Below are 18,988 nucleotides of genomic sequence, written 5' to 3'. Positions count from 1 at the left end.
AATTCCATGAGTCTGGACCTGGGGCCGAGTGCATGGGCATGTTTTCAATTTCTTTTTCAAAATTTAGTGCGCTCGTGTTTATATCAGTTATATTTACCGGGGTTTGAATATCCCGCATAAAGAAAATGTCTGGATCTTCCACCTTCATGTTGTTTATTGGAGTGCTAAACATGTCCTCATACTGCTTTTTTAGGATTTCACTAATTTCTTTGTCATCCTCCGTGTATGAACCTTCACTTGTACGAATAGGTCCAATACTGGCAGTGGTTTTTGCTTTTGATTTCGCATATGAGAAGAAATATTTTGGATTTTTCTTTATTTCCTGAATTGCTTTCTGTTCTAACTGCCTTTCTTCAGTTTCATATGATTGTTTCAATTTCTGCTCGATTTCTTCAATCTCCCTATTTAAATTATTCCTTCTTTGACGGGAAATTCGTGTCTGCATAAGCAGTTCCGTTATTTTTTTCCTGCGTTTATAGTGTCGTCTGCGTTCTCTTTCTACGTTAGATCTCTTTCTGGCTTTCCTCAAAGGAACATGTTTCAGACAGACTTGATACGCTTCTGAAGTAAGTTTTTCTATTCCTTCTGTAGGACTTGTATTATTTAGAACAGTTCCACATGGAATGTTTGTAAGTTCCCTGTTTATTATCTCCCAGTCTATCCTTTTATTATTAAAATTGAATTTACTGAATAGCCCCTCTCGCTTTATCAACGTTTTAGGTCTATTCTGAGTATTGATGGTCGTTTGCACTTCAATGAGTTTGTGATCTGAGTATGTGGTATCTGCTATCGTAATGTCTCTGATAATGTCTTCATTGTTCGTAAAGACCAGATCTAGAATATTTTCATTTCTCGTTGGCTCCGATATCTGCTGATTGAGTGAAAATTTGTCACAGAATCTAAGTAGTTCTCTAATCTGTGGTTGGTTAGGTCCTGATAGATTTCCTGGTATAATATTATTGTTTGCTATTTTCCACCTGAGACTAGGCAAGTTGAAGTCACCTAGGAAAATAATATCAGGTATCGGGTTCTCCAAATTATCAAGGCTATTCTCTATTTTGCTTATCTGTTCTGTGAATTCCTCAGCCGTTGCATCTGGCGGTTTGTATATTAGTATAATCACTAAATTTATTTTCTCTATTTTTAATCCCAGTACCTCTACCACCTCATTTGTAACGTTTAGGAGCTCCGAGCATACAAGGTCTTCCCTAATATACAGACCCACTCCTCCATGTGACCTAATTTTCCTATCACACCTGTATAGGTTATATCCTGGAATCCAGATCTCACTGTCCAACATTTCCCCTGCATGGGTTTCTGTGAAAGCTCCAAATACTGCATTTGACTCCGTGAGGAGGCCATTTATGAACTGTACTTTGTTGTTTGTTCTTGTTTTCAGTCCTTGTATGTTGGCAAAGATGAATGAGGTTACTCTATTAGTGATAGTTTGAATGGGAGACTTTTTCGGCACGTCCATTAATCGTGGACATAATGAGTTTGTTCTGACCAGTACTGATTGTTGTAGGGCAGTTTTCTGTCGTAGTTGTAGTTCCCTTTCGGTGGGTAATTGTATCTGTAATTCTGGAATGCCAGTGGATCTGGCATCCAGTTCCATACACTCTCCATGCTGCTCCTTTTGAATTCTCTGCCGGTCTGGTATAAAAAATTTATAGAGTTTCCTCCAAATTCATTATCCTGCTTGCCACTCTTTATGTAGCGTTCCGTGCCTTTCACGTGAAAGTGTGGGCAGCTGAGGTCACAGCATTTTCTGTCCTCCAGTGAGGTTTGGCACATGTCAGGATGGAAAAACCTACATATTGATCCAAATCGACACTCACCTTTCCTAAGCATATTTAAACATTTTTGGGGATGTTGGTAACTGCATTCTAATCCTTTCTTATTACCAGCATATCTATGTCTGCATATGCCCTTTGCATAAAATTTGCATAAGTCTGTCCTTCTGTTCTGAATTGCTCTATCGAGAACCGTCGTGGTGTCTGTACCTATCGAGCTGTCAGGTACACTTTCTAGTTTAATGTCATCTACATCCAGGCCTACTGAGTCAGAGTTTGCAACTTCCTGAGTTTCAGCCTCAGTTTCATCCCTGACTATAGCCTCCGCCCCTTGTATATTAGAATTGTTGTTCCTTTCCCACTCCTTCTGGATGGCTGGTAGGCTTCCAATGAATGATGTTTTCCGTTCATGCGTCATGTTATCTAGAAGGTTTTTTAGGATATTCCAAGCTGGCAGGTCATTTTTACACACCCAGAGCAAGTGACCAGCTCTCAGTGCCGTAGTGTTACTCACTCCTGTACAAGCCGAATGGAATCTAGTCTTACAGATATAACATTCAATTCCCGTTACCTTCGTCTTTAAGAAGTTGTTACAGTGGCCACAAATTTGTTTATTTACTCGCATATTGCCTTGTTTTGTTGTATATATCTATATATTTATAATATTATATGTATATTGTATATTTGTAACAATATATATGTATATATATTTATATGTTTAATATTATAATATTATATGTATATCGTATATTTGTAATATTATGTGTGTTATTTTGTTCAAACTTTATGGCAGGTACTTAGCGTAGGTAGCGAGGCTGGTCCCCCGGTCAGTACAGGTGACCTCTTGTGGCCCAGGTTGATGTCACCAGTTTCCAGTTACCCGATTTATAACCACTGATGCCGCCTCTTGCCACTATTCTATATTTCTAGTGTTCTATATTTATAATATTCACTTCCAACTTATATGTTGTTGTGATACCCGTTCCACATCACTGTTCCACGAATCACCGTTCACTATTTTTTTTGTTTCGTTTTTTTTTTATCCTAATACACGCATGTACACAAAGCCTCGTTCACTGGCTCACACGTGGTCTCCCGTTTATTCTCTATTTAACACAAAGTTCTATTGTTAATGACTATTTTCAATTTTCCAGCGGTCACTATGCACTTTGTTATGTCTGTAATCAGTAATCCACGGCTGTAGTCCTACGAATCCCTGTTAATGTCACGATTTTAACGGAGCGCGCACGGAACGTCTACCCCCTCCCTCGACCTCGACAGGCTCATCAATGTTACAAGTGCTACAGCTTATATCACTTCATGAAGAAATGCACCCTTCAGAACCCAAGGTACAGCAAGTGCCCCAGGGATCACCACTTCCCGGCGACTGTGACGCCGACTATCTTAACTGCTCTGGTGAACGTCTCAGCTGAGTGCCCTACACTTATCAACGAAATCAAGAAGATGTCCAACGCCAGGGAGGCGTCCACCACTCGCTGTGCTCCGTCCACATTCAACGTTCAAGCCACCATTTTCCTAGACCTCCCGGGAGGAGGAGCTATCGGGCAGCCTGCAAGGCAATGGGGGCTCAGCTCCCAGACCGCCGGCCGGCACTCATCGACCCAGCAGTTGCCACCACCTCATTCCGGCCAAGCACCAAGCCAACCTTCGCAACAGATGCCCGCTCCCTATCACCGTCAACAGTACTGTTTACGCATTAACACACTTGGCTCACAAGATTACTGGCCCAAACTACAAGGAATTCTTGCGAATTCTAAATATACTCTTCGCTGCAAATGGAACTCCTCATGTCTTCAGTATTAGCATCAGCTACTGCTACCACTCCAGCTTCTAACATCGCTGTATTTCCAGTTGCACTCATAGATCTCTTGTCTACTAACTCTCAGCCTCAACAACCTGTATCGGACCAACTGAATCCTGAATCCACTGCTTCACTTCATAATCCTGCACCTCAGGAATCTGTTCCAGATCCTCTTGCTACGCCTATGTATGCAACCCTCATCCAGTCATCTGAGGACTCAGTCGACATCGTCAACCACGAGAATAAGACTGAAGCTGAAAAACATGACTACACAAAAAGATTCTGGTAAGCCCTTTATATTGATGACCGAAAGTTTAAGGGTAACCACAGCACCAGACAGCACCTTGGCCACATATACAACTAGATGATCTTCACCAAGAACAACGAAGAATACCCACACCTCATGGTTGTCCATGCTAATACTATGCATTCCTTTGTCGACCTTTCCATACTGAAGCCGGAGTACTACGACCCGGAATTTTCCAGGAGATGACCAGAAGGATCACTTGACTGCCCTGAAATAGATGACGATCCTGAGGGAACCAAACCACCACCGGTAAATTGCGCACTTATCAGACGTCTCCCTTGGAAGTCGACGAACGAAAGAATAAAATAGACTCAAGAATGAATACATCTAATGAAGACAGGCTGATATTACCAAGACTGAAGAAGCTCTGCCACAGCTGCCCTCCCGACCCGACTCAACACCTAGCAAGTTGTGGGGTTCTTCCAGCATCATTTCTCTACACGCAGCTGGGTTAAGCCCTGGCACCTTTTCTATAACTTCAGCGTTTTCTCTCACCGACTTTTCTTCAGCTATACCCACTTCAAGCTCGCCCAATGGGTAACTTGTCTTCTTGTCCTGTATCACTGTATCAGATCTAAGTTTCTCACGTGTAGCGACGCTGCAACTGCCATCCTTGAAATTTGTTACTGGGATTTCCCACTGCAAAATTTAAAACTTTAATTTCTCTAAAGTGCTACAACTCACAGCTTTCCTGTAAGAATCAAAATCGTCTCTGTCATTTAGCATGTACAAGGAGGCGGAAGAACGGCTCTTGAGGCAGGGAAAGTAAGATTTTGCTATTATGTTTTTATTGTGCACCCCATACCCATCCCGTCGGTTGTGGTGGAAAAGATTACAGAGGCACATAATCGGTTCACGAACTGAACCCTTAGTTCATTTAGCTAAGCAAGTGACAATCTTTTGAAGCTAGTTACACAATTTTTAATGTTATATACACATGTACATATATATATACATACAGCCATTTATACATATAAATATACATATCAGCAATCTTTTTAAATCACAAGTGAATCAACAAGAGGCTCACAACAGTCACTATTCAAGGCACTTTACATCTATGGTGAGTCACACAGTTACTAGTCTTGCTGCACACCCACCCAACTGGGCGGCAGCTTTACAGTCATGTGCAGGCTGCATCTACCGTAAGCAAATATTGGATACTTCGATAAGATTCCTTGCAGCACATTATTATGAATGAAGTACTTACACATTTCTTGGACACCATTGATGGTGTTATCTCTGTGTTCCGCGATTTTGTTCACATTTCATTATATAATGACGGAAAGTGAGCAGAACTGTTCGGAAGGTAAGACACGAGAGAGTAGTTGTAACCTATGACAATGGGTTACAATACATATTCAAATTATAACTTTTCAAAAATAATTCTTAGTTAATCAGGATAACGTAGTATACTGTATAAATTCAATAGGTTGAATTACAACGATCCAAAATGGATATCAATATTAATAAAGAGCCATATTGGAATACAAGAAGGCTCTCTTTATAGATACAAACGAATTAAGAATGACGAAATCCATCTATCTAAAAACATTTTGTCAAACTACCAATAAGTGTTAAAATTATAACAGAAAAGCTAAACAAAATTCTGAGGTAGTCAGTCACAAACTTTTTTTCTTCGTTTTAGGTAACTGATAATAATAATGAAATGGGTGGTTTATTATATAAGTACTTTGTCTCTGTATTTACAAGAGAAAAAGTTAATACTATCCCCGCAGCAAAACAAATCAATGTAGGTGGTAGGAAGGACAAATTGTCTTGTTTAATTATTTTCAGTAAGGAAGTAATTAGACAAATATAAATATTAAACTCCCAACAAATATGGAAGATTCTCAAAGAGTTGAAAAAAGACATTATTAGTCCCTTGTTTTGGATAGTTATTATACTATTAGAACTGAGGAAAGTCCTGGAATTTTGGAGGATTGCAGATGAGTCGAGTTTTAAAGAGGGAAATTGATTACTTGCCTCAATCTATCGTCGAATGAACTAAATATTTATTCTATGAAATTTGTTTAACTCCTTAATTACAAAAGCGATTCAATTACATTTGAAAAGACATAGATTAATGAAGGACTGTAAGGAGAGATTAATTAAACAAACACTTCATATACCAAACAAATTTATGATTTTTTTCAATATATTTCGAGCAAATATAGCAGAAAGAGAAAGGAACTATCAGGAGAACGTGCCAATAAATACGACTATATAGCACTTAGAAGCAGTTAGGATAAGAAACAGTTAGGATGGGATGGGGGGAAGTAATGGTGCCCAACCACTTGGAGGGTCGGGGACTGAATGCCGACCTGCAAGAAGCGAGACAGTTGCTTTACCGTCCAGTCCAAGTGACTGGAATCGATGGCAGAAAATATTACGACAGTCTATATCATTACTTCAACAAACCCGTTGACACTGTGCTTCATAAGGGCCTCATTACAATGTTGTAATCACTTAGTATTTGGGAAGGGAGGGTGTTACTCCAATGTTGAATTGAGCGTCATGAAAAACAAAATAGAGAATTTAGCATAAATGTTAACTCCGAATAAGAGAGCGTTATAACTGATGTGGCTTAGGGCTCTGTTCTGGGACCTCTGTCCCCGGCCATAATTACAAAAGATTCAAACTTGGAACAAAACAGCAGCATTTGCACATATCAGACGACACTCAAAAGGGGGCGGGAAATACGCTCAGATGACATAAAATCAATACAGGATTATACTGACAGGCTTTTAAAATTAGCGAAAAATTGGCAGATCATCAAATACTCTGTACTTTAGATCCTTGAAAGGATCTAGGTACAATTTATATGCACTAGTTTCCTATTTAAGTCATATATAATATAAATATTGAAGATGATTTTAGTTTTCACTTTTTCGTCTATTAATGAGCAACTAAATTACGCCCTGACAGATTTTCTCATAAGCCAACACTGAGAGTGGCCGCGGAGGAGTTTCCTACACAAAGAGCTGTTGAGGTGATTGACCGCCAAGCCCCCGGGGGCCACCGGGTCTCCTTCGTCGGTCCCATGTCTGGCTGTATTGACTACATTGCAAGGGCGGTTAACTTCTCGTAAGTTGAACTGCAGAATCATGTGGTGAATGGAAGAATATATGTAATTACCTAAGTGTAAATGCCTAAGTGTAGTTACAGGCTAAGAGCTACGCTTATGGTGTCCCGTCGTCCCAGTACTCTTTGTCACATAACGCTTTGAAACTACTGACGGTTTTTGCCTCCACCAGGAATAGTCAGAAGTGTATGAGTATGTGTGTGTACTCACCAATTTGTGAATGTAGGATCGAGCTCTAGGTTTTGGACCCCGGGTTATTAGCCGACAGTTGACTAATGTAATGACTCCTGACCTGTTTCTCTATCATACCTGTTTTTAATGATGGGAATCGAGTTTGCCTCTCTAACCTGCTCTTTTAGGTCATTCCATTTACTCATTAACATTACCCTAAAAGAAAACTTTCTAACATCTCTATGATACATCTGAGTCTCGACCTTCCAAATGTGTACACTAGTTCTGTTGGTATTCATTGTAAACATTTGTTCTTTTTCCACCTTGTCAACCCCCCCTAAGTATTTAATACGTTTGGATCATGTCCTCGTCGTAAAGGATGAATTCCTTCAGTATCTTCAGATGAGGTATAAAGAGAAGGAAATGAGGGACTTATCAGGGCAAACCGTCAAGGTTTGTTTAACCTTGACTCCAAGGTTTACTTAGGAGTAAGGTTTGGTGTTATGTCCCTTCCCAGGTCCTTTTCTCTTTACGTTAATAGGGAAGTAGTATCCCTTCATCGTGTACTGACCTCTCCATCTCCGGACTCCTGGTCCTATTTTCATCACCTCACACTTGATGATGTTAATCTCTAGCAGCCAATCCTCGGACCAGCTCTGCAGTTTGTTTACATCATGTTGGATCCTCCTAAGCTGTCTAAACCCTCTTCATTAGTAATGCATTGTCTGCAAACATTGACATAAGACTCAATCCTACAGTCAAGTCATTTACATAAATGAGGAATAGTATGGGTTCCCAGCACCGATCCCTGAGGCCCCCGCTTGGTACTCCACGCCAGACAGACTTCTCGCCCCTCACTGTCACTATCGGACTCCTGTCTGTTAGGTAATTCCTTACCTATGTAAGTGCGTTTTCACGTACTCAAGCCTGCCTCTAGAGTTTGCATATAAACCTCCTTTATGGTATTCTATTAAAGGCTTTTTAGCAGTCAAGAATTACGCAATCTGAATTGACAAAAAAATGCTCGCTTCATTTGTGATCCTGTCTATGTTTGAGTACATTGCCTTGAAGTTCATTTTCTTGTGTGTGTGTGTGTGTGTGTGTGTGTGTGTGTGTGTGTGTGTGTGTGTGTGTGTGTGTGTGTGTGTGTGTGTGTGTGTGTGTGTGTGTGTGTGTGTGTGTGTACTCACCTAGTTGTGCTTACAGGGGTTGAGCTTTGGCTCTTTGGTCCCGCCTCTCAACCGTCAATCAAGAGGTCTACAGGTTCCTGAGCCTAGTAGGCTCTATCATATCTGCACTTAAAACTGTGTATAGAGTCTACCTCCACCACATCTGACACTAAAAAAATACATTCTAATGTTTTAATGGCCCATTTGGGCACTCAATTTCCACCTGTGTCCCATAATGCGAGTGTCCCTTGTGTTACATAAACTATATTTGACTGCCCTTTCAATTCCTCTGAGAATCTTGTATGTGGTGATCATTTCCCCTCCTAACTTTCCTGTCTTCCAGCGACGTGAGGTTTAATTCCTGTAGTCTCTCCTCATAGTTCATGCTCCTCAGTTCGGGCACTAGTCTAATGGCAAACTTTTGAGCCTCCTCCAATTTAGTTTTATGCTTGATGAGATATGGGCTCAATGCTGGTGCTGCATACTCCAGCATTGGTGTGACATACGTAGTATACAAGGTTCTAATTGATTCCTTACACAAGTTTCTAATGGCCGTTCTTATGTTGACCAACCTGGCATATGCCGCTGATGTTATCCTCTTGATGTGAGCTTCGAGGAACAAGTTGTTACGAATCTAGCATTGATTCTAACATTATCATGATAATTATGCCTAACATATAATATTTTCTCTGTTCTGTTCTATTATTAGTACAGTATCCATTTGTGTTAGATATAATATTGTATGATTTATATAATAATGTATGATGTATATTGTAGCATGCTGTAGTGTGCCTGAGTTGCATTATTTTGATAGGCTTGTGCAAGTTATTTCTTGTTGGTTAAGGGGATGACCATATTTGGATGTGTCCAGAGTGCGGCTCGTTGTCAAGCTAGCGTTTATATTTCAACCTTGATTATTTCCTGTTATTGAGTGTAATAAATTCGTGTGATTATTGTAACAGTATTATATACTCTTAAGATTACTGCTTAAATGGTTATTAGTACTACACTTTGTTAGTAGAGTTTTCACAAGAGTTCATGTGGATGCTTAGTTGATGTTTGGGTAGGACGCCTGCTGTGCTGGCGGGATGTTATTCAGTCGCGTGGGTGAGCTGCATGGGGGAGGAGACATGTACGGAAGTTAAGTCGGTGGATATTGTTTATTTAGCTTATTACTTAGTTAATTCTCTTGGTAAGACTATTTTGTGATACCCCATTTATTATTTCATGTGTTTAAGAGATAGTCTGTGCTCAGTAAGGATTTTATGATATTATTGCATGCTGAAGAATATTTCTGGCTGTTAATTTTTTACCATTTATATGTTGATATGTTTGTCACTCTTATGTACAGTATATTGTTTGCCCCTTTTAAAGCAGTGTTTCACTTTTAATACCCTTTTTATATATTACTATCCCCTAGACGTAAATTTAAGATGAGGCTGAAACATATAAAGTTGATCACTGCAGGCAAAGAACCATATCAAGGCGTCAAGGACTGTTACACAAGTCTCGCGTGATATCAACTCCCAGGTCTTTCTCTCTGATTCTAGAAGAATTTCATCTCCCAAATGATATCTTTTATCTGGCCTCCTGCTCCCTACACCTATCTTCATGTTACATATGCTCGGGTTAAGCTCTAACAACCATTTGTTGGACCATTCCTTCAGTTTGTCCAGGTCTTCTTGAAGCCTCAAGCTGTCTTCTTCTGTCTTAATTCTTCTCATAACTTTGGCATCACCAGCATACATTGAGAGGAATGAGTCTATACCCTCTGGAAGATCATTTACATATATCAGAAACAGGATAAGTCAGAATACAGAGCCCTGTGGGACTCCACTGATGGCTTCACGCCAATCTGAGGTCTCACCCCCTCACATTAACTCTATGCGTCCTATTGCTTATGTACTCCCGTATGCACTGAATCACCCTACCAGTTACTCTTGCGTGCTTCTCCAACTTATGCACCAGCCTCTTATGGGTATTGAGTCAAAGGTTTTTAGACAGTCTAAGAAAATGCAGACTGCCCAACCTTTACTTTCTTGCTTAATCTTTGTCACCTGATCATAGAATTAGATTGAAAAATGAGATCCCTGGTGGCAGTGTTCTGGCTTTTAACTTGTGCTCAGCTTCTTTAAGCGCAACTGTACAATACTGGGGAATGAGGCGTTTTTCTCTGCAGGACTATTGTTTCCCCTTTGACCGACCTTAATTCACCCACTAGATTGATTTTCGCATTATTTGTTGTAGTTCCTTGGTGACTGCACGCTTGATATTCTTAAATACCTGGTTCAAGAGCCCCAGTAGTGCACATCCCACTTGTGAGTCTTCTTGGCGTGTCCCCTATTTTCCCTTTATTACCAGTGGATCATTAATTATCATTCTCATGTAGTCATCTGAGGAATTTAGAGAGAGGACGGGAGGGACAGTGTGTGTTTGGGGGTGTTCGTGTGTTCATTGTTGCGTGGGTGTATGCAATTCGTGTGTGTTAACATTGTTCATAGTGGTAATAATATTTTTTAAGATAGAGTTGACCAAGCTCCTTCGTGCAGAATAAAAAATACTAATAATATGAAATAACCATATACATAACACTAATGAATTCTGTCCTCAATTTTACCAGTATCGTGTACGTGAGAGCGAGCGACAGAGCTTGGGGTGCGGAGTTAGAGGACGGCTCCTGGTCTGGTATGGTGGGGATGGTGATTACTGAAGTGAGCTTTGATGAGTTCTGCACCATACTAGATGGGTTACCCACAAGTGTCACTATACTGCCTATCCTCCTGATTAGATAGTATTAATAGTAACGATGTGGACCATTCTGTGTATACTGATGTACTGGCCAATTAGAAAGTAGAATTTGGTACTAGTGAATTTGGACAAACTGGAAGTTTTTGTATTGATGTACAAAGAAAACAAAACTTAACCTAACCATCGTAGGAACAATACACACTGAGGCCTAATATAGTACATATGTGTGCTATACTAGGCTTAATAATATTTAATTTAGATTTTTATCCTTAATTTTTCGTACTCTATAAAGTGAATAGTGCCATGTTCTACTAATTGTCCGTTACGTCTATAAATGTACAATGGTTCGCATAGTTACTATAAGTACTATCTCAACAGGAAGATGGGTTGCAATAAATTAGAACAGTAGGAGGGCAGTGAGTTCCCTATATTGTATATATAATGCAAAACAAAAGCCTGAATGGTCCCCAGGACTATATGCAACTAAAAAGCGCATTTGTGTTCCTCACGTGTGCCCCAAAGAATAAGGTGATTTGATAAAATGCTATGCCCAAGATTACCATCCGAGTGCCGGCGGGGAAGTGGTTCAAATAGCTTTGGCTATCACTTCCTTATGTTCGGTCGTGATGGTCAAGCGGATTAAGGCGTCCTGTACATACCAGTTGCGTTGCACCTGGCAGTATGGGTTCGAGTCACTTCTGGGGTGTGAGTTTTCAGTTGCATATAGTCCTGGGGAGTAGTAGGGATGACAACGTACAGGGGATTTTTTTTCTGGGGGAAAAAATCCTCTGTGTGAGTCAAGGTTTTCAGGTTCCAAAATCCTCTGTGTGAGTCAGGGTTTTCTGGGGGAAAAAATCACCTGTGTGAGTCAAGGTTTTCAGGTAAATTTAGAAAATCCCCTGTGGATCTTCGGGGGTTTCAGGTGAATTTGGGGAGTCACAGATTTGGAATTAAGGAATTCTTATGAGGAAAATAATTTCTGAGATTTTAGAAGTTTGTTAAGGTTTCTTATGATGAAAATAAGTAGAAAAATATTAAAGAAATTTTTTAGAAAATATCGTGTTTGTGTCACAGCATTTCCAGGTGAACTCTACGGACATATTTTGCCTGTTTTCAACTTCGGAAAAATCACCTGTGTTAGTCAAGGTTTTGAGGTCTAAAATCACGCGTGTGAGTCAAGGTTTTTAGGTTCCAAAATCACCTGTGTGAGTCAAGGTTTTGAGGTCCAATATCCCTCGTGTGAGCCAGGGTTTTCAGGTAAATTTTGTCAGTCACAGATTTTAGAAGTTGTTAAAAGTTCTTATGATGAAAATAATTTCCGAGACTTTAGAAGTTTGTTAAGAGTTCTTATGGGAGAAATTCAAAATCGTGTTTATGAGCCAGGGTTTTCAGGTAAATTTTGTCAGTCACTGATTTTAGAAGTTGTTAAAGTTCTTATAATGAAAATAATATCAAACGAGTTTGTTAAGAGTTCTTATGAAAATAATGTCATACGAGGTTTGTTAAGAGTTCTTATGGGATTCTTACTTAGAAACTAGTATATTGTTATATATCTGAATCATTTCACTGTCTTCCCCCTGCATCTCCTGCTCATACCTCACACCCCCTCCCTCCCCCCCTTACCTCACAATCTGTGGCCCGCCTGTGTTTACTTTAGACCGTCAGCCAGACGCCGCATGCAGGTTGCCTCTTATCTTATCCTATCTTATCTTCTCCATAATATCTGGACCGTCCCTCTCTCTCTTCCTATTTCCTTACAGCTATTTTCAGAGTTTCAAATAATCATAGAAGTTTATTTATATGTTTATGACCGAATTTGTAAAAAGACCATTTTCAGAAAATATTGTCTTAGATGTTTTGTTAAGGAAAACAGACAACTTAGCCATAACATTTAGTTTTATATCCATTTACGGCTATTTCACCTGTAAAGACCAAAATTGAACAGAGCCCAGTTATAGACAGAATTTCGTCAGAGACCATTTTATACCTAAAAATGAACAGAGTCCACTTTGTGAGCAAAATTAGTCAGAGACAGTTTTAAGCTCAAATTTCATCAGAGTCCAATTATCAACAGAAATTCGTCAGTCCAATTAATGACAAATTTGACAGAGTCCATTTTCTACCCAATTTTCATCAGAGTCCAGTTCATGATCGAAATTAATCAGAGTCCAATTGAAGACCCAAATTTGACAGAGACCACATTTTCGCTACTAGCAGTCCAATCCCCCTTAAATTTTAAACAGTCATATTTCAGTCATAGTAAATAAGATCAAGTCAGTTACTGAGCTCCAGCTCTCATCCCCCACCCTACTCCACCCTCAAGTCTTTGTTAATATCCTATCAATTCCCCTGAAATTTTTACCCTCTGTATTTCAGGCACCGTAAATAAGATCAAAACAGTTAACGAGCTCCAGCTCTCGTCCCCACCTTAGTTCTCTCTCGTATCTTTGTAAATAACCCATCAATTTCCCTGAAATTTTTACCCTCTGTATTTCAGACATAGTAAATATGATGTAAACAATTATAAAACTCTAGCTCTTGTCCTCTGTCCAAGTTCACTCCTGTAAATTCATTACAATCAGTCCAAATCCCCCTGAGATTTAAACACTCAACTACATTTTCAGACATAGTAAATAAAAACCAATTCAGTTATCAAGTTTCAACTCTTGTCCCCCAGCTTAGTTCATTTTGTACAAGTTCTTTATTTTCCAACTAAATCACCCTGAGATTTAAGATCACCTTTTTTCTAACGTAGTAAAATTAATCTGGACATTAGCCAAGCTTCATGTCCTCTGTCTTAGATCATCGAACATAAATATATCCGATCAAGTCCCTCTCCAGCCTAACTCTTTATCAGAGTAGTCACAAAACCCCAACCTGTGTAATTATCTTTCATCCCCAACATATCCAAACCTTCAATAATCATCATACTGTATTTGCATATTTTCTCTATATTCAGCTGTGTTCATCACATTTTTTCCATGTTTTCTGTGTTCATTCCATGTTCTACAAATGTTCACAGCATGCTCAGTTCAAATTTTTTCTACCATTTTCCCCGTATGTTCACTATGTTCTTTGTCATGTTTTCATGTACATCATATGTTCTCTGTATAACTTTTATACTCAATATTCATGTTCTCAATGTTCTTAGCTTGTTCTTCACATGTTCAGTGTTCATTCTTTGTATTCCCTATGTTCCTTATCATGTCTTCATATTCTCTGTAAGTTCATATTCCCTGCATGTTCACTCTATTCATCAACTTTTTCTTACATGTTTTCTGTGTTCACCGTATGTTCACTGTGTTCATTCCCCTACTTAACCTCAATTTTTTTATGTTCTTTGTTTCTTTAAACCAATTTGTTTCTTCCATTCACTAACTAGTTCTTTGTCAAATAATATTATACTGCAATACAGTTCCCTCAACAATTTTAGTCACCAAGTTTTTATTTGCAAAAACTATGTCAAAGTAATTCTCGTAGTCAACTTAATAGTTCTACCAACCCCGTTCTTAAACAAATCTACACTTTATTCAGTTCCAAATTTACAAAGATAAACCTTTCTTGTAACTTCTTAACTAAAAATCTTTCGCCAATCAACTAAAACATAGTCACTTTCCTCATTTCTCAACTAAACTTATTATCCAATCAACCAAAAAATAGTCAAAGGAATCTTTCCAACACTGTTCATAACTAAACTTATTCCCTAGTCATCAGAAAATAACCGTGTTCTTCATGTTTCATTGTCATTTCATAACTAAAATTATCCATCAATCAACAGAAAGTCATATTCATCATCATTGTTCCTAACTAAAATTATGTTTTGTCAAATAAGAAAAAATAACCAAAGATATCTTTCATCGCTGTTCTTAACTGACATTATACTTTGGGGAGCACAAAAATAGTCTCACTCGTCATGTTTTGTCTTTTTCCTTAACTAAAAGTATTCATCAGTCAACTAAAAAATAGTTACTTCATCATGTTTCCTTGTCATTTCTTAACTGAAATATCACTTCTCTCATCTGAAAATAGTCATGTGTAGCCTCTTTCCAACACTGTTCTTAACTAAAGTAACCTTTCACTTCGCTAAAATAGTCATATTCATCATTGTTCCTAACTAAAATTATATGTCGTTAAGTAAGAAATATAGTCAAAGACACTCTTCGAGACATCAAGGACTTACTCAAAGACATCAAAGTTGCACTCAAAGACATCCTTTGAGACATCAAAGACATCCTTTAAGACTTCAAGGGGACTCTTCGAGATATCAAAAGACACTCTCAAACACTCAAAAATTTACTCGCATCCTCAAAGTTATTCTCAGTCATCAAAAAGTTAATCTCAGTCATCAAAATGTTATTCTCTAAGTAACCTTTCGTTCATCAGAGAAACTTTCTAAGACATCTTCGTTCATTAAAGTTAATCTCAGAGGCATAAAAGTTATTCCAAGAGACGTCAAAGTTAATCTAAGACATCATCTTTCATCAAAGATATTCTCTCTAAGCCACCAATGTTCTTCTCAGAGACATCTAAAGTTAATCTTGCTCATCAAAGTGATTCTCTGTCATAAAAAGTTATTCTCTGAGCTAACAAAATACTACTCATGTTCTCAAAGACATTCTCAAAGTCATCAAAGTTATTCTAAGAGCTAATAAAAGTTATTCTCAGAGTCACCTTCGTTCTTCAGAGAAACTTTCCAAAACATCTTTGTTCATCAAAGTTATTCTCGGAGTCATCAAAAGGTATTCTCTAACTCACTTTTGTTCTCCAAAAAAAGTTGTTCTCTAAGACGCCTTCGTTCATCAAAGAAACTCTCCTTCTTCCATCATGTTATTCTTTAAGACATCTTCAGTCATAAAATTTCTCTCCAAAATGTAACTAGTTCGGCTTTTCATACCAAACCTGAACTTCTGTTAAAATATATTTTCTTAGTCACTTTACCCTAAAACTGTTCTCTGAACTACACTGTTCAAACCTACGTAACCTATCCTCTCCACACAATGTTACTTAGTTAACGTAACGTTCCTAAACCTAACTTTACCTATCCTAACTTAACTTACCTTACCTTTACCTATCTTACCTAACGTAACCTGCATAACCTAACTTTACCTATCCTAACATAACTTACCTTACCTTTACCTATCTTACCTAACTTAACCTGCATAACCTAACTTTACCTATCCTAACATAACTTACCTTACCTATCTTACCTAACTTTACCTATCCTAACATAGCTTACCTTATCTTACCTATCTTACCTAACTTAACCTGCTTAACCTAACTTTACCTATCCTAACATAACTTACCTTACCTTACCTATCTTACCTAACTTTACCTATCCTAACATAGCTTACCTTACCTATCTTACCTAACTTAACCTGCTTAACCTAACATAACCTAACTTATCCTGCTTAACCTACCTTACCTAACTTAACCTGCTTAACCTAACTTAACCTAACTTATCCTGCTTAACCTACCTTACCTAAGTTAACCTGCATAATCTAACTTTACCTATCCTAACCTAACCTAACTTGCTTTATCTAACTTAATCTTACATTCCCAAACTGATGTATCCTGACTTATCTAGTCCAACCAGACATGATCTAACTTACATAATTATTCCTGCTTGTCTTTTGTGTTTCGTCAATCATTGTCTCATATTCATTTACTCATTTCAAGGGTTAATTTCTCAAATGGACATTTTTGCATTTCAAGTGATATTTGTTTAAGATTGGGTGTTTAACCATTTCTAAGGATTTTTGTTATATACGGGAATTTACTCGTTTCAAGGGCTAATTTCTCAAATGGTCATTTTTGCAGATGAAGGGTTATTTGTTAAAGTTCGTCAAGTTGCTCATAAGTTGTATTTATTATGTTTGTTATCATTTATTCTTATTCCCCAACCCCTTAACCTAATCTCTTGTAATCTTAGTGTATTTAGTAGGTTCTATCATATGTTCTTATTCCCCAACCCTTTAACCTAACCTTTCAGATGTAGTTTATTGTGTTTTTGACGTATTTGTTGAATATATTATCCTTTTCATAACCTTTCAGATGTAGTTTTGTTTCTCCTTTGTATATTTTTACCCAAACCCACCATCCCACTTAACCTTCTTTCCTTCTTTTACTTTGTTTCTCCTACTCCTTCTAACCCCCCTTTTCTATCTCTCTCTCTCACTCATTTGCTCAAATGCTCTCTTGTTTCTCAAATTCAAGTCTTAATGCTCCCATTCTCTCACCCTCACTCTCATTCACTTAGTTTTTCTTTTTCTCAAATTCAAGTCTTAGTGCTCCCATGCTCTTCCTCCCCCCCTCTCTCTCTCTTTTCTCCTCTTTTCTTTCTCTCACTCCCTTGCTCTCTTGTTTTTTCTCAATGTCAAGTCTTAGTAGATCTGATTCTTTACTATTGTAATTTTATTATTACTAAGATAAAGAATGAACTTATATGTAAAAACATATATATATATATATATATATATATATATATATATATATATATATATATATATATATATATATATATATATATATATATATATATATATATATATATATAATCTATTATTAAATATGACCGAAAAAGTAAAATTAATTTTTCTAACATGAATTTTCTCAATATTTCTTATGTTTCTTTTCACTGTCGATGGTAATTGAAAAATCAATTCTCCAAATTTCATTTTTATTTCTAGTCTGACACAACACTTGAACGCGTTTCGTAATAACTTATTACATTTTCAAAAACTTTAGTTTACACACACACTATAACCTGCAAACACTAAACAGAGTTCTACTATGCTATATTATAAACGGCTTTCATTTTATATGCCTGCATTTGGGTGAGGTGATATGTTACAACAGTTTTGGATGAGGTGAAAACATACTTTCAACACAAGACAGAACACGAAACAATAGGTAAAATATTGGGTAAGTTAAAAGGAAGAATGGAAGTAACTGCAGAGGGCCTATTGGCCCATATTTCTTAATGCATCTATATTGGTGCGGAGTCTTGAAGTGGGTAGAATATAGTTGTGCATTAATTGGCTGTTGATTGCTGGTGTTGACTTCTTGATGTGTAGTGCCTCGCAGATATCAAGCTGCCTGCTATCGCTGTATCTATCAATGATTTCTGTGTTTTTTGTTAAGACTTCTCTGGTGATGGTCTGGTTGTGGGAATAGATTATATGTTCATTAATGGATCCCTGTTGCTTGTGCATCGTTAATCGCCTGGAAAGAGATGTTGTTGTCTTGCCTATATACTGAGTTCTTTGAGGCTTACAGTCCCCAAGTGGGCATTTGAAGGCATAGACGACATTGGTCTCTTTTAAAGCGTTCTGCTTTGTGTCTGGAGAGTTTCTCGTGAGTAGGTTGGCCGTTTTTTTGGTTTTACAGTAAATCGTCAATTGTATCTTCTGATTTTTGTCTGTAGGGATAACGTTCCTATTAACAATATCTTTCAGGACCCTTTCTTCCATTTTATGAGCTGTGGAAAAGAAGTTCCTGTAAAATAGTCTAATAGGGGGTACAGGTGTTGTGTTAGTTGTCTCTTCAGAGGTTGCATGGCATTTCACCTTCCTTCTTATGATGTCTTCAACGAAACCATTGGAAAAGCCGTTGTTGACTAAGACCTGCCTTACCCTACAGAGTTCTTCATCGACTTGCTTCCATCCTGAGCTGTGGCTGAGAGCACGGTCGACATAAGCGTTAACAACACTCCTCTTGTACCTGTCTGGGCAGTCACTGTTGGCATTGAGGCACATTCCTATGTTTGTTTCCTTAGTGTAGAATGCAGTGTAAAAACCTCCGCTCCTTTCCATGACTGTTACATCTAGAAAGGGCAGCTTCCCATCCTTCTCCATTTCGTAAGTGAAACGCAACACAGAATTCCGCTCAAATGCC

At 38.1% G+C, this 18,988-nt stretch overlaps 1 protein-coding gene across 1 annotated transcript in view; it reads left to right on the top strand.

Annotated features, from left to right (window-relative positions):
- Window positions 1-5,115: 5,115 nt before the first annotated feature.
- LOC123755117 (glutamate receptor-like) overlaps window positions 5,116-18,988 on the top strand; it is a 60,875-nt gene continuing 47,002 nt past the window's right edge. The window contains exons 1-3 of the mRNA XM_069332716.1: window positions 5,116-5,210; window positions 6,851-7,009; window positions 10,968-11,058. Coding sequence (XP_069188817.1) covers window positions 5,116-5,210; window positions 6,851-7,009; window positions 10,968-11,058 — 345 coding nt within the window. The remainder of the gene's footprint in view (window positions 5,211-6,850; window positions 7,010-10,967; window positions 11,059-18,988) is intronic.

Source organism: Procambarus clarkii, chromosome 28 (genome assembly GCF_040958095.1).
Source record: "Procambarus clarkii isolate CNS0578487 chromosome 28, FALCON_Pclarkii_2.0, whole genome shotgun sequence".
In the NCBI taxonomy this organism is placed as follows: domain Eukaryota; kingdom Metazoa; phylum Arthropoda; class Malacostraca; order Decapoda; family Cambaridae; genus Procambarus; species Procambarus clarkii.
This window is presented reverse-complemented; position numbering and strand designations above follow the sequence as displayed.